A 15,112-nucleotide genomic window follows, 5' to 3' on the forward strand; every position below is an offset into this window, starting at 1 on the left:
TAATATTTTTCTCAAGTAAATCGCCCTTGTATAGACCCTCTGTATACTCCTTCCACCTTTCTGCTTTCCCTTCTTTGCTTAGAACTGAGTTTCCATCTGAGCTTTTGATATTCATACAAATGGTTCTCTTTTCTTCAAATGTCTCTAATTTTCCTGCAGGCAACATCTATCTTCACTCTCATTTTTGAGACATCTGTATTCCTTTTTGCCTGCTTCATTTACTGTAGTTTTATATTTTCTCCTTTCATCAATTAAATTCAATATATCTTCTGTTTCCCAAGGATTTCTACCAGACCTCGTCTTTTTACTTACTTGATCCTCTGCTGCCTTCACTACTTCATCCCTCAAAGCTACCCATTCTTCTTCTACTGTATTTCTTTCCCCCATTCCTGTCAATCATTCCCTAATGCTCTTCCTGCAACTCTCGACAACCGCTGGTTTAGTCAGTTTATCCAGGTCCCATCTCCTTAAATTCCCACCTTTTTGCAGTTTCTTCAGTTTTAATTTACTGTTCATAACCAATAGACTGTGGTCAGAGTCCACATCTGCCCCTGGAAATGTCTTATAATTTAAATGTTGTTCCTAAATCTCTGTCTTACCATTATATAATCTGACAACTTCCAGTATCTCCAGGCTTCTTCCATGGATACAACCTTCTTTTATGTTTCTTGAACCAAGTGTTAGCTATGATTAAGTTATGCTCTGTGCAAAATTCTACCAGGCGGCTTCATCTTTCATTTCTTACCCCCATTCCATTTTCACCTACTATATTATCTTTTCTTCCTTTCCCTACTATCGAATTCCTGTCCCCCATCTCCCTTCACTATCTGAATAATTTCTTTTATCTCATCATACATTTCATCAATCGCTTCTTCATCTGTGGAGCTGGTTGGCATATAAACTTGTACTACTGTGGTAGGCGTGGGCTTCGTGTCTATCTTTGCCACAATAATGCGTTCACTATGCTGTTTGTCTAGCTTACCCACACTCATTTTTTATTCATTGTTAAACCTACTCTTGCATTAGCCCTATTTGATTTTGTATTTGTAACCCTGTATTCACGTGACCAGAAGTCTTGTTCCTCCTACCACCAAACTTCACAAATTCCCACTATATCTAACTTTGACCTATCCATTTCCCTTTTTAAATTTTCTAACCTAACCGCCCGATTATGGGATACGACATTCCACGCTCCGATCTGTAGAATGCCAGCTTTCTTTCTCCTGATAACGACATCCTCCTGAGTAGTCCCTGCCCAGAGATCTGAATGGGGGACTATTTTACCTCTGGAATATTTTACCCAAGAGGACACCATCATCATTTAACCATACAGTAAAGCTGCATGCCCTCGAGAAAAATTACGGCTGTTTTTTCCCCTTGCTTTCAGCCATTCGCAGCACCAACACAGCAAGTCCGTTTTGGTGCATAGACAGTTGATACTAGGGCTCGGAAAGGAGAGCCCATGCCTTGAACTTCTCTATTCATGTCTTGTAAACTGTGTCTCTTGAGACTTGGAAATGAAAACATGCTTCTGATTTCATCACGTTCAAGAGTCTGATAACAACTGGCTCAGACTCTCTTGGAATTGGGCTGTCAGCTGAGCCATAGCTTTCTACTCACAGTGTATGTGCCATTTGGTAGGCCTATAATGGCAAACACCGTACAAAGATTTCTCATAAGAACTGCACTAAATCCAGCACTTGTATTGCAGCGAATTATGTGCATTGTTGTACTTGTTCCCAATGTATTAGTTTTGAAAGCCTAAAGACAATAGGCATAATTCGTGATTTGAAGAACCGTGAAATATCTCCAAGCTGTCAGGCATCGAGTAGCTCACTTGTGCAGTTATTAATAATAACTGCAATATGTTACTCATTTTCTGGAAGGTGGAATACATGTAGATATTTTGGCTCTTTTTTACATGACGAATTGCTTTATTAACAAGAACTTGCACCACAGATTATAGTTATTTTACAAATTAAATATGAAACATTGCAACAGTTAAAATAACACTAAGTAGTAGTCCAACTGAAACAAACTTTGTATCTTAACAGTTCCTGTCCTCAAATTATTGTATTAACATTGAAGAAGTTGAAAAAAGTTCTCGCATGTAAACAATTTGACATTGAAGACTGTGTGTGGATGAATAACTGTGGTATCAAACTGACACTCACAGCAGCCTTATAATACTAAATTGTGATCAAGTCGCAAAAATAGGCAGAGAAATAAAGCATGCAGTGTGTTATACTGAGAGCCATTGTAACCATATATATCTTTTTTTTTCCCCCAATGTAACTACTCTTTTGATTTGTCAATTAATTCCCTGTTAAAAAATAACATTTTAATTGACATCTATACCCTACAAGGCCACATTAAAGCTTTCAGTATATCTGTACATCCAATTAAATGCACATGTCTGATTCCAGCCCAATTTATTATGCATCCCCAAATAAGCTTATGGATGTAATTACTGTACATGATAAAAATATAAGGGAAATCAATAAATTAATTTTTTTTATGGAAACAATGTACTTTTTATCTATCAGAGCTGATCCAACTGTACTTACTTCATCTTTACGCACCTCTTTTTCTTCTTTTCGATTATTCATTTATAGTTTTAAAGACAAGTCAAATCATAGACTAATATCTATGATTCTGAGTAGATTAAACTTTATTTAATGAAAAATAATAAAATGCAATTGTTTCTTAACATGATTCAAACTGGGTTTGCTTCTATCTCAATTATTTTTGTAAATAAACAGTACTGACACAACTAACCTACACAAATGTTCCAGCAGATCAACCAAAATCGCTGCTGTTTGCAGATCAACCAAAAACGCTGCTGTTCGAAAATGCATACACAAAGCCACAATTTCTGTGCGTGGTAGCTGCAGTCCTTAAGAGTAGTTCTTGCACTACTACTTTGTTCATTTGCTTACTCTTGCCATGACAACAGGACAGTTCAATATGTCTAGAGTCTATTGAGCAAGACAAATTCCCACCCACAATTGATAGTGTTCACTGTAGAGTTACAGAAATGCTTTGCATGATGTATTACATTTAAAAAAAAATTAGAATGTTTGTGCATATAGATAACACTACTTGCTTCATGTTCCTGAAGACTCTCCTTCATGGTGGGATATCTGGAGCATTTCTCCCCAAACAAGAAATGTAGCTTCAACAGTACAAAAGAAAAATACTTTATTAACAATTACACAAACTACACAAATTTCACAAAAGGAAACTCTTCACAGAGAGTTATAATTTCCGGAAGAGTTCTTCACACCTAACTTATTTCACATGTAGCCCCAACTTTTGATAAAGCTTCTTTCAATTTGTCTGCTTCATCCTTCCCAATGTCTGCTTTTACAACAACTGGAGCACTCTCAACAAACTTTTTAGCCTGTGAAACAAAAAGTAAAAGAACATGTTTGTATTTTTAATTATTTATTGCAATATGGTCTTCCTTAAATTAAAAACCCTGGTAATATAATGAGTCTGTATAAACTGTTCTGATTACTATTACATTCATCAATGTGTTTCTTTACCATCCAATTCATATAGTACCTTACAAGATAAATCCTTAATATGCAAATATCATCTTTTTGGCAATCAATATGCGAAATCTCCAACTCAATTTCATTATACAAACCTCAAGAACAAAGTAACTTCTTAAATTATGTTTAGGTTATTATTTTGTATTTTTATGCTCATCACTCTTAGAATGTAAGCCTACCATGCAAATATATACTGTCATAAAAAAAATGGTTCAAATGGCTCTGAGCACTATGGGACTCAACTGCTGTGGTCATAAGTCCCCTAGAACTTAGAACTACTTAAACCTAACTAACCTAAGGACAGCACACAACACCCAGCCATCACGAGGCAGAGAAAATCCCTGACCCCGCCGGGAATCGAACCCGGGAACCCGGGCGTGGGAAGCGAGAACGCTACCGCACGACCACGAGATGTCATCAGGAAATAGTGAGTGGAGCTGTGGATGCCAGAAAATGGAGTGCCAAGTGGAGAAATCAGAAAATTACTGACATATTCTTCTGTTAAGACTTCAACTGAGGAGTGACAGCAGCAGAGGTAGCCAAAAACATTTGCACTGTGTACGGGGATAATGCCACTGGGCAGGGCATGACAAGAATGGTTTTCTCATTTTAAGGAGGATCATTTTGATGGTAGTGACCCTCCGTTCAGGAAGACCTTTGGGGTGTGATGAAGATCATTTAAACACATTAATCGACAATGATCCATACCAGTGCACCTGAGAACTAGCAAATGCGATTAACTGTGATTATTCCATCATGGTGTGACATTTGTGTGCGACAGGGAAGATTCAAATGTAGGGTGTATAGGTACTGTATGATCTAAGCCAAAATCACAAAAAACCACAGGTGGCCATATGTCCATCTCTGCTTGCTCGTCATATCAATTGGCTAATGAACAACAGTGGCCATTCCTACCCCGTATCATTACTGGTGATGAGAAATGGTATCTTTATGCTGACATAAGAAAAAGAAAGGAACGACTGAGCCCAAACAAAGCGGCAACTCCCCATACAAAGACCTGTGCACGTTCACAAAAGATAATGTTATGCAGCTGGTGGAACAGTGATGGTGTGGTGTACGACAAATTGCTTCCCTGCTCTGTAACCATCACTGCAGATATTGACAGTAAAAAACTAAGATGTCTTCCAGATGCAATCCATGAACAATAATGCCAGCCTGTGTTCTGCTAGACTGACAATATGCAGGAGTTGCACTGGGAAGTCATTCTGTAGCCATCTTATTCATCTGACCTAGCACCCTTACATTTTCACCTTTTCCACCTTTATTGAGCGACTGTCAAGTAACTTCTTTCCTGGATGAAAATGCACTCCAAACATGGCTCAACGAGTTCTTTGCCTCAAAACAATGTGATTTCTACAGTCACACAATCGAAAAGTTATCCCAGCATTGCAGACTGTTTTAAATAGTGAAGCAGAATGTATTATTGATTAAGTCTCTTATGTGCATCTGTTGTGTTTAATAAACTTATGTACCAACCTAATACTTAGGGCTGGAAACATAACTTCCCCATGCAAGAGATATTACATAAATGTTTTGCAACATGGCCATAATTTCACCTACTCCTTCTATGTTGTCAATGAAAAAAAGAGCTAACAGAATTTAAAAGATAATGGCAAGTACTTTACAGTGATAGTCTGAAGGGTAAATGTTATGTAATCACAATTCTATGCCTAAGAGATTACTTGCCTAGGTTTTTAACAAAGTTCATGCTGCAGACCATATGAGAGGGGTAACCAATGAAAAAAAAAACTGGAATTATTTGTCAAGAGCTATATATTTCCAAATTGTTTACAAAACAACCTTATCCCCTTCAAAATGTTCTCCAATACAACGAATACATTTGTCCCACCGGTACTTCAACTGTTCGAAATATTTTTTGTAGTCATCTTTAGAAAGACTGACAGCTCCTTAACTTCTTCAATTTTGTCAAATTGGTGTCCTTTCATGCCCCTTTTCATGCTTGGAAATAAGGAAAAGTCACACGGAGCCAGGTCAGGTGAGTAAGATGCACGAGGCAGCAGAACCACGGCATTTTTAGCCAAAAACTGTCTAACAGAGATGGCTGTGTGTGCAGGTGGATTGTCGTCGTGGAAGAACCAGTATCCCACCTGCCACAAATCATGTCTTTTTGGACGAACACTGTTGTGCGACCTCCTTAAAACAGTCTGTGAGCACAAGCTCTTGAATTTTTTCAATACTTTCAACGATTTAGGCTGTTGATGGATGTCCAGAATGAGGTTTGTCATCAAATGATAGGACACTATTTCTAAAATGAGCAAACCACTCATACACTTGAGTTTTTCAATTGTGTCATCTTGGTAAGCTGTTTGCAGCATTAAAACTGTTTCAGCAGCATTTTTACTGAGTAGAAAACAAAGTTTCACAGCTGCATATTGTTCACTTAATGTTGCCATCATAGGAAACTAAACAAGAACAAAAGCTGCTGCCAAAACAATCAATGCAGATGAGAGGGGGGGAAGGGGGGAGGGAGAATTGTGACATGCTATCAATATCAGGTCATTATGGATGGGGATTGTACTGAAAAAGAGCAGGTAAGGAGCTGCAAAATTCACAACAGAACAATCCATTTGAGAAGTATATCCAGAGTTTACGATTGTAGAGGGCTGTCTGAACAAACTAGCTCCTTTGCACAATGTAAGGAGGCATGTGTCTTAACAAATGCCACACACACAGTGAACATTACCCCCAAGAATGTTAAGACCACCAACACAATTCATGTGTGTAGCAACAGACACACACAACTATAATACACTAGAACTTCTTGAACAGGTGTAGAATGACACATTTTGGAAACAATCAAGTTTCAACAAGATGCAACACTGCTTTTTGCCAGTGCAACACTGCTTTTTGCCAGTGTCACCCGTGAGTGATTTCGTCCCTCGCAGGTGGACTGGCAGATCATCACAGAACCTCTGATCATCATGTTACCCAGGACACAGTTTTTAATATACTGAATACTATGTACAACTGTGAAGTTAAAAACTTGCTGTTAACAATTTTGTTCAATCCAAGCTTGTGCTCTAATGCTTTTCATTTCCATTATGAGAATATCCTCATCAGCACAATGAATCACAACAAAAGTACCTAAATCAAATCTTTATACTAGTTAATGAAGAGCTTATGATGTAAAACAAAACTTTTGAATTATTACCTGAACTAAGTTCATTCCTTCAAGTAAGTTCTTAACTTCTTTGATGAGAGCAACTTTCTGTTTTTCATCAAACTGTAAAAGTTTGACAGTAAAACTTGTCTTTACTGTTTTTGCTGCCATAGATTCATCATCCTGTAAAGTTAAAATCAACAGACTTTTTTTGTCTCCAAAACAGCATTATTACAGTAATGGAAATAAACTATAGGCATGCATGCACCCATACCTCTGCTTGTGAAGCTCCAGGAAATGCACCAACTGCCCCAACAGGCATAAGTGGTGCATCAGGTAAATTTAGTCGCTTTTTTAGAGCTTCACTCAATTCAGCAACTTCTAGTAAATTAAGTCTTGATATTGATGTAACAAGTTCCTCAATTTTTGGTGAAAGTGGTTTTACAGCACCTTCTGAATGTGGAGGAACTATCTTCCCCTCAACATGTACTTCAGGTTGTGAAGCCTGATAGATAACACTCCTACAAACACAACACACACTTCTATATCACCTAAAAAAGTGAATTTTTGATATGTCATACAAAGATTCTTTTAATAACCATGGTGAATGTATATTTAAACGAATCGCGTTACTATAGGGAATACACATCAACATCAAATTTCAGTTTACCTGCAGTTATGGAGGCCAGCAAGGTTTGTGACTTTTTATCCCCCCCAGGAAATAAGAAGAAGCTGCCTCAAATTTCGAATCAAGTTTAACACAATATATCGCAATGCTGATTTTCAGAGCTAATCACATAGCAACAGCATGCTTGAGGACATCCCTCTGTACTTAATAAAAATACCACTGCTCTGGGCTCCGACGAACTGTTGAATCATGAAATTCTTCACTGAAGGCCATATAGGTAATTTTCAGAAGTACTTATTTGCCAACCCATGTTGCCCCTTTTCTAACTTGTCTACTTTTTCATTACGCATGATGCTTGCAAGTGAATTCATTTATAAGAAACTGACAACTTTTACTATTTCTTTTGCATCTACACCTACATCCATATTCCGCAAGCCACCTGAGGGTGGGTGTGTGGCGGAGGGTATCTTGAGTACCTCTATCGGTTCTCCCTTCTATTCCAATCTCCTATTGTTCGTGGCAAGAAAGATTGTCAGTATGCCTCTGTGTGGGCTCTAATCTCTCTGATTTTATCCTCATGGTCTCTTTGTGAGATATACGTAGGAAGGAGCAATATACTGCTTGACTCCTCATGAAGGTATGTTCTCGAAACTTCAACAAAAGCCCGTACCGAGCTACTGAGCGTCTCTCTTGCAGAGTCTTCCACTGGAGTTTATCTATCATCTCTGTAACGCTTTTGCGATTACTAAATGATCCTGTAATGAAGTGCGCTGCTCTCCGTTGAATCTTCTCTATCTCTTCTATCAATCCTATCTGGTACAGATCCCACACCGGTGAGCAATATTCAAGCAGTGGGCGAACAAGTGTACTGTAACCTACTTCCTTTGTTTTCGGACTGCATTTCCTTAGGATTCTTCCAATGAATCTCAGTCTGGCATCTGCTTTACCGACAATAGTTTAAGTGGTCATTCCATTTTAAATCACTCCTAATGCCTACTTCCAGATAATTTATGGAATTAACTGCTTCCAGTTGCTGACCTGCTATACTGTAGCTAAATGATAAAGGATCTTTCTTCCTATGTATTTGTAGCACATTACACTTGTCTACAATGAGATCCAATTGCCATTCCCTGCACCATGTGTCAATTTGTTGCAGATCCTCCTGCATTCAGTACAATTTTCCATTGTTGCAACCTCTCAATACACTACACCATCATCCGCAAAAAGCCTCAGTGAATTTCCGATGTTATCCACAAGGTCATGAATAGCAACGGTCCTATGACACTCCCCTGCGGCACACCTGAAATCACTCTTACTTCGGAAGACTTCTCTCCATTGAGAATGACATACTGCGTTCTGTTATCTAGGAACTCTTCAATCCAATCACACAATTGGTCTGATAGTCCATATGCTCTTACTTTGTTCATTAAACGACTGTGGGGAACTGTATCGAACGCCTTGCGGAAGTCAAGAAACACGGCATCTACCTGTGAACCCATGTCTATGGCCCCCTGAGTCTCGTGGACGAATAGCGCGAGCTGGGTTTCACACGACCGTCTTTTTCGAAACCCTTGCTGATTCCTACAGAGTAGATTTCTAGTCACCAGAAAAGTCATTATACTCGAACATAATACGTGTTCCAAAATTCTACAACTGATCGACGTTAGAGATATAGGTCTATAGTTCTGCACATCTGTTCGACATACCTTCTTGAAAACGGGGATGACCTGTGCCCTTATCCAATCTTTTGGAATGCTACACTCTTCTAGAGACCGACGGTACACTGCTGCAAGAAAGGGGGCAAGTCCCTTCGCGTACTCTGTGTAAAATTGAACTGGTATCCCATCAGGTCCAGCAGCCTTTCCTCTTTTGAGCATTTTTAATTGTTTTTCCACCCCTCTGTCATCTATTTCGATATCTACCATTTTGGCATCTGTGCGACAATCTAGAGAAGGAACTACAGTGCAGTCTTCCTCTGTGAAACAGCTTTGGAAGAAACATTTAGTATTTTGGCCTTTAGTCTGTCATCCTCTGTTTCAGTACCATTTTGGTCACAGTGTGTCTGGACATTTTGTTTTGATCCACCTACCACTTTGACATAAGACCAAAATTTCTTACGATTTTGTGCTAAGTCAGTACACAGAACTTTACTTTCGAATTCATTGAACGCCTCTCGCATAGCCCTCCTCACACTACATTTCGCTTAGTGTAATTTTTGTTTGCCTGCAAGACTTTGGCTGTGTTTATGTTTGCTGTGAAGTTCCCTTTCCTTCAGTAGCAGTTTTCTAACTCAGTTGTTGTACCACGGTGGCTCTTTTCCATCTCTTACGATCTTGCTTGGCACATACTCATCTAATGCATATTGTATGATCTTTTGAACTTTGTTCACTGATCCTCAATACTATCAGTACTTGAGACAAAACTTTTGTGTTGAGCCATCAAGTACTCTGAACCCTGCTTTTTGTCGCTTTTGCCAAACAGAAAAATCTTCCTACCTTTTTTAATATTTCTATTTACAGCTGAAATAATCGATGCAGTAACCGCTTTATGATTGCTGATTCCCTGTTCTGTGTTAACTGTTTCAAATAGTTCAGGTCTGTTTGTGACTAGTAGGTCTAATATGTTATCACCATGAGTCGGTTCTCTGTCTAACTGCTCAAGGTAGTTTTCAGATAATGCACTTAAAAAAATTTCACTGGATTCTTTGTCCCTGCCACCCGTTATAAACGTTTGAGTCTCCAAGTCTATATCTGGTAAATTAAAGTCACCACCGGAACTACAACATGGTCGGGAAATCTACTCGAAATATTTTCCAAATTTTCCTTCAGGTGCTCTGCCACATCAGCTGCTGATTCAGGGGGCCTATAGAGACGCCCAATCACCATGTCTGAGCCTGCTTTAACCATGACCTTCACCCACATTATTTCACATTTCGGATCTCCGTCTATTTCCTTCGATACTATTGCACTTTTTATCGCTATAAACACGCCTCGCCCTTCACTGTCCAGCCTATCTCTGTGGTATACATTCCAATCTGAGTTTAGAATTTCATTACTGTTGACATCTGGTTTCAGCCAACTTTCCGTCCCTAGAACTATGTGGGCATTGTGACCATTTATTAATGAGAGCAGTTCTGGGACCTTTCTATAGACACTCCTGCAGTTTACTATTACCACATTAATATTGTTATTCCCTGTTGCGTTTTGCCTACTGCTACCTTGTCGTGTCTCAGGAGGCTTCTTGTCGGGCCTAGGGAGGGAATTCTCTAACCTAAAAAACCCACATGTGCACTCCACTCGTACTCCGCTACCCTTGTAGCCGCTTCCTGAGTGTAGTGCACACCTGGCCTATTCAGGGGGACCCTACATTTCTTCACCTGATAGTGGAGGTCGAGAAATTTGCACCCCAGATCTCCGCAGAATCGTCTGAGCCTATGTCTTAAGCCTTCCACTCAGCTCCAAACCAGAGGACCGCGATTGGTTCTGGGAATGATACTACAAATAGTTAGCTCAGATTCCACCCTGCGAGCGAGGCTTTCTGCCGTCACCAACTCCGCCAACCGCCTGTATGAACTGAGGATGACCTCTGAACCCAGACGGCAGGAGTCATTGGTGTCGACATGAGCAACAATTTGCAGTCGGGTGCACTCAGTGATTTCTAACGCCACCCGCAGGGCCTCCTCCACATCTCGGATGAGACTCCCCGGCAAGCAGACAGAGCAAGTGCTGGCCTTCTTCCCCAACCTTTCTGCTATTTCCCTAAAGGGCTCCATCACCTGCCTAACATTGGAGCTCCCTATCACTAATAAACCCCTTTCCCCGTGTGCCTGCTTGGACCTTGCTGAAGGAGCGGCCACACGTCCTCTCACAGGCAGAGTGGGTGATGCCACATGGCCAGCCTCCACATTGACCCTCCGCCTCATGCGACGCGAATGCCGCTGAACCCGCTACTCCCCTCGGGGAGAGGGTGGCTCAACTGCGCTCGGTAGCCGCAGATGTCTCGACAGCTGGGACCATGGGTGAAGCATGTAACACCTGGGGTGTACCACACGACGCACCAGACTCCCCACTGCCAATACACTCCGAGGCAGCAGCCTGACGGCTGATAGCTGACTAAACTGTGGTTACTAGACACTTCTTGTTGGAAACAATGAAAATAAGTACTACCTGTCTCTGGACTGTATTCAAAACAAACACGAAATCTATGGAACACTATTACTAGTACTCGAAAATTAAAGCTTCCTAAAAGCAAAAACACATGGAAAAAGAAGTGACAAGTAAGAAAAACACAGTTAATACTTAAATTTACGTAGCTTGCTGCACAGGAGATGTGAAGCAGACAGCATTTACGACACTACTCCCACTGAACATTTAAGTAGTTCGTAGGCCTATGTTATTGTTCATGTAAACTGCAGCTTTTGAAATTCTCTGACTGACTAATTATTAATGCATTGAGGGCTTGAGCAGTCCTAATGCATTAAGTAACTTATATGATAACTAGTCTCAGACAAGTATACTAAAGTTCCAGGTCATTTCGATCTTGTATGAGCTGATGTCAAGAGGGAACTAGAAGGGACGAATTTTAGTATTTTCCATGGTTCTTATGCAACCAGTAGTACACACACAGACAAAAGTCTGCCCTTGTGTTCTCCAAGTACATAGCCCATGAGGAAAATGTTATGTAACACACTGTATGCCTATGCGTCTTCTTACACAGATCCCTATAATGTTGTAAATGAAAGTTGATTCATTTCAATAATTCAATACTGAGCAGTGCCTGGCAATCAAAAAGTCGATGACTACAGCGTCATTCTTTGCACAAGGTATTTTTCACAAAGATTTTCGATTATATTGATACCGGCATTTTTCCACCTTCTGTCAAAGTGTTAGCTGGAGCTGAAGACATTACACCCAGTCATAGACAATTTTGTGTTAAAGTTTATCTACTAAAAACAAGTACTGCTAAATGGCACTGGTGTGTTCCAGGTATCCATAATCTATGCAAAATCAAAGTATCACTTGGTACAATCAGACTTATATGCTATTGTAAGTGCCCCATCAAACTCTGGAAACTAACTTAATAATATTTAAAGCTTGTTCATATGACAAAGACACTACACATGTGGTGACTCCAACTTAGATGAGAATCAATAAGACTCCCAAATACCAAAGAATATACAGTTCATTGAAGTTTTGTGAAAATTGCTGGCTTGTGAATGGGATAATGGCTAGATTTCCTTGGTGATATCTGTAAGACAGATAAGTTACTACAATTTAAATGGCTTTAAATAGTCTAATTTGTGCTAATTGTATGCAGATGTTGTCTGCTTATTGCAACAGTTTCATTTTTGGTGAAATATTTCTGCGTGCCTCAGGTGAATACATTGCAACAAGCAGCAGACTCGAAATTTGCAACATGATGTCCAAATACTTCATATGTGAACCATAGAACAAAAATTGTTGGGATCCATGACATTCTTATGACATTTACTTTACATGTTGTTGCCTCCAGTAAGTTTTTATTTCCAATAATTGTTTGACACAACATATCCCTGCAGCACACTGCCATCTCCAGTTGTCTTGTCAGATTAGGTGACTCAATTACTACACTCAACAGAAACTTCATAACAGAAAGGAGTGCATACCACTCTCAGTAATGTTGGTAACAATGTGTCGTGCAAAGCTACCATTAGAAACACAAAGGGGCTGAAGGCAAAAACAAGTAAAATACATAACGTTAAAGGGTTGTATCAACCATTTCCATTCTAGCATAGATGAGTGTCAGAAAAAATTGAGTACATACTAGGAATGGAGAAGCTGTTTCACAGAAATTAGCAATGATTTCATGGTTTCAATTTTTTTTGTTGGAGATAAATACATCAATAAATTTCTATTTTGCCTTTACCAATGAGAGTAAAAAACCTCCAGACAAAGGGAGCTCTCTACTATAGAAGTTTCTCTTTTTTATTGTAGTTTGTGTGTACCCAAAATCTGACTACTAGATCAAGCAGTTGTACATTTCAGTTATATGCAACTGTGTTTATCAAGACTAATTTTTGCACAATCAGATATCAGTATCTTGCAACAAACTTAAAGGTAATACAAGAGACCATAATAATTAGAGATGATAATTTGGAGATGTGATACACAACCTAATTTCATGTCATTAACTGTTCTGACTTTTCAAGAAATCCCAGGTTTCTACATTTAATATGCAGTGACATTCAGAAAGTCATGACACCACTATGTTTGCAGGGCACAGATATTCAGTGCCAGTGATGAAGCTGGCACTACTTTTTCTCTCATCCACTTCTAAGGAAAATTTTGGAATAATCTCCTACAGTGATGTGTACAAATTCAAGGTATGTAAAGTGAATTATATTTTCATATACGCCCCCTACTGCCTGTTGACACTGCATCAGTGTTGCAGACCCCCTGCTGATGACTGCTGCACTGAATACTTGTTTTATCAGCCACATAATGTCTGGTCAATTTTAGTATCTCCTACCATTCTATAAATCTGTACTTTGTGAATAATATAAACAATGCTCATGAAACCAAACATACGGTACGATGTCTCAACAGTTTTCACATTCGTCTCTGTTTAGTGCTCTCTTCCCAAAACATTTTTTTTTTTCTGACACACTGTAACTGGACAAGTGGAGATGAGTGGACACTGTATACCACTGTGCAAAGGGGGCATTTCATTTAAGGGGAGAGACCAATAGGAACCTGAACCATAACTCAAACGTTTACATTTCAGACTAGGAACCTTCTTACCCCACTCTGCCTGTTCTTTGCCACTATATCTCGTAGAACTAGAACAAAATTTGTTCACAAGGAAATGGATTTGTAAGTTTGAATACCATGAAGAATATATTCACAGACAATCAAAGGTCTTAAGACAGTCAGACTGTAATATTGTGACATTAATAATGTTGTTTGATGCTGTACAGACTTATCCAACGAAAAAGTCACGAACAGTGAATTGTCACGTACAAATATCCGAAGTTGCAACATAATGGCCCTGATAGAAAAGAAAAGCGGCTGACGCAGAAAGTGCCGAGATGTGTAAATTGTTTACTTTGCGTTGTGGTCAGAGCTTAGTGATAATGCAGTACAGTAAAAACATCTGCACATCTTATTAATTATTGTTTAGCATGATTACGTTGCCTTTCGTGAGTGCAGTAACAGATGTCGTTCTATATCCAATTACTTGAACTGCGGTATGATGCATTAAGTGAGACATGCGAAATCATGTTTCTCAGTACCTACCGTCTTGAAAAGCATCGCCAATGCCTGATTGTGCCTCGAAAAAATATTTTTCCACTCTGCATCCCTTCAAAATTAACAGTAAAATTAGTATAAAGTTATTCTTTTCTGTGCACCGGCACTTTCAACGAAAACAAACTAACATCCGACAGCCATATGTAGTATCGACTGAAGACTATCGAGTATCGATGCTGATTGCAAAGTTCCCTAACTGATTAAACGGAAGTACGTCGACAAGATCCCTCTTTCCTAAAGCCCGGTCCACACGCAACGATCTGCCTGCGCAGACATCGGCGCAGATGTCTGTACATGCAAAAGATCGCTGCAAATGTGGTGTGTTCACACGGCACAAACCCCAATCTACTACTCGCCCGCCATCTGTCGGTATAGAAAAGAAATATCAGTGGCAAGCGACTACGCTCCCCGTAAACGTCAAAAATTTAATTTAGTTATTTTGAAATATAGAAATAGAGGAAGTTCTGTCGTGGTCTGTGTTCGCAACTTGTGTTGCAAA

The 15,112-nt window shown here is 39.5% G+C and overlaps 1 protein-coding gene across 1 annotated transcript; it reads right to left on the bottom strand.

The window, feature by feature from the left end:
• Positions 1–3,176: 3,176 nt before the first annotated feature.
• LOC126236274 (39S ribosomal protein L12, mitochondrial) lies at positions 3,177–14,783 on the bottom strand. Its single transcript, XM_049945433.1, has 4 exons — positions 14,602–14,783; positions 6,974–7,220; positions 6,751–6,882; positions 3,177–3,403 (listed from the first exon to the last, which is right to left on the bottom strand). The coding sequence occupies exons 1-4, from the start codon at positions 14,661–14,663 to the stop codon at positions 3,287–3,289; spliced, it is 558 nt and encodes a 185-aa protein (XP_049801390.1). The 5' UTR covers positions 14,664–14,783; the 3' UTR covers positions 3,177–3,286.
• Positions 14,784–15,112: the final 329 nt, after the last annotated feature.

The sequence above is a fragment of the Schistocerca nitens genome, chromosome 2, assembly GCF_023898315.1.
Source record: "Schistocerca nitens isolate TAMUIC-IGC-003100 chromosome 2, iqSchNite1.1, whole genome shotgun sequence".
Classification (NCBI taxonomy): Eukaryota; Metazoa; Arthropoda; class Insecta; order Orthoptera; family Acrididae; genus Schistocerca; species Schistocerca nitens.

Excerpts from the sequence above, each read along its gene's own strand:
- LOC126236274 (XM_049945433.1), bottom strand. The coding sequence starts at position 14,663 with ATGCAGAGTGGAAAAATATTTTTTCGAGGCACAATCAGGCATTGGCGA. Across the intron at positions 7,221-14,601 it reads TGGCGATGCTTTTCAAGACG|GAGTGTTATCTATCAGGCTT; the intron begins GTAGGTACTGAG and ends TTGTGTTTGTAG. Across the intron at positions 6,883-6,973 it reads CTGGAGCTTCACAAGCAGAG|GATGATGAATCTATGGCAGC; the intron begins GTATGGGTGCAT and ends TTAACTTTACAG.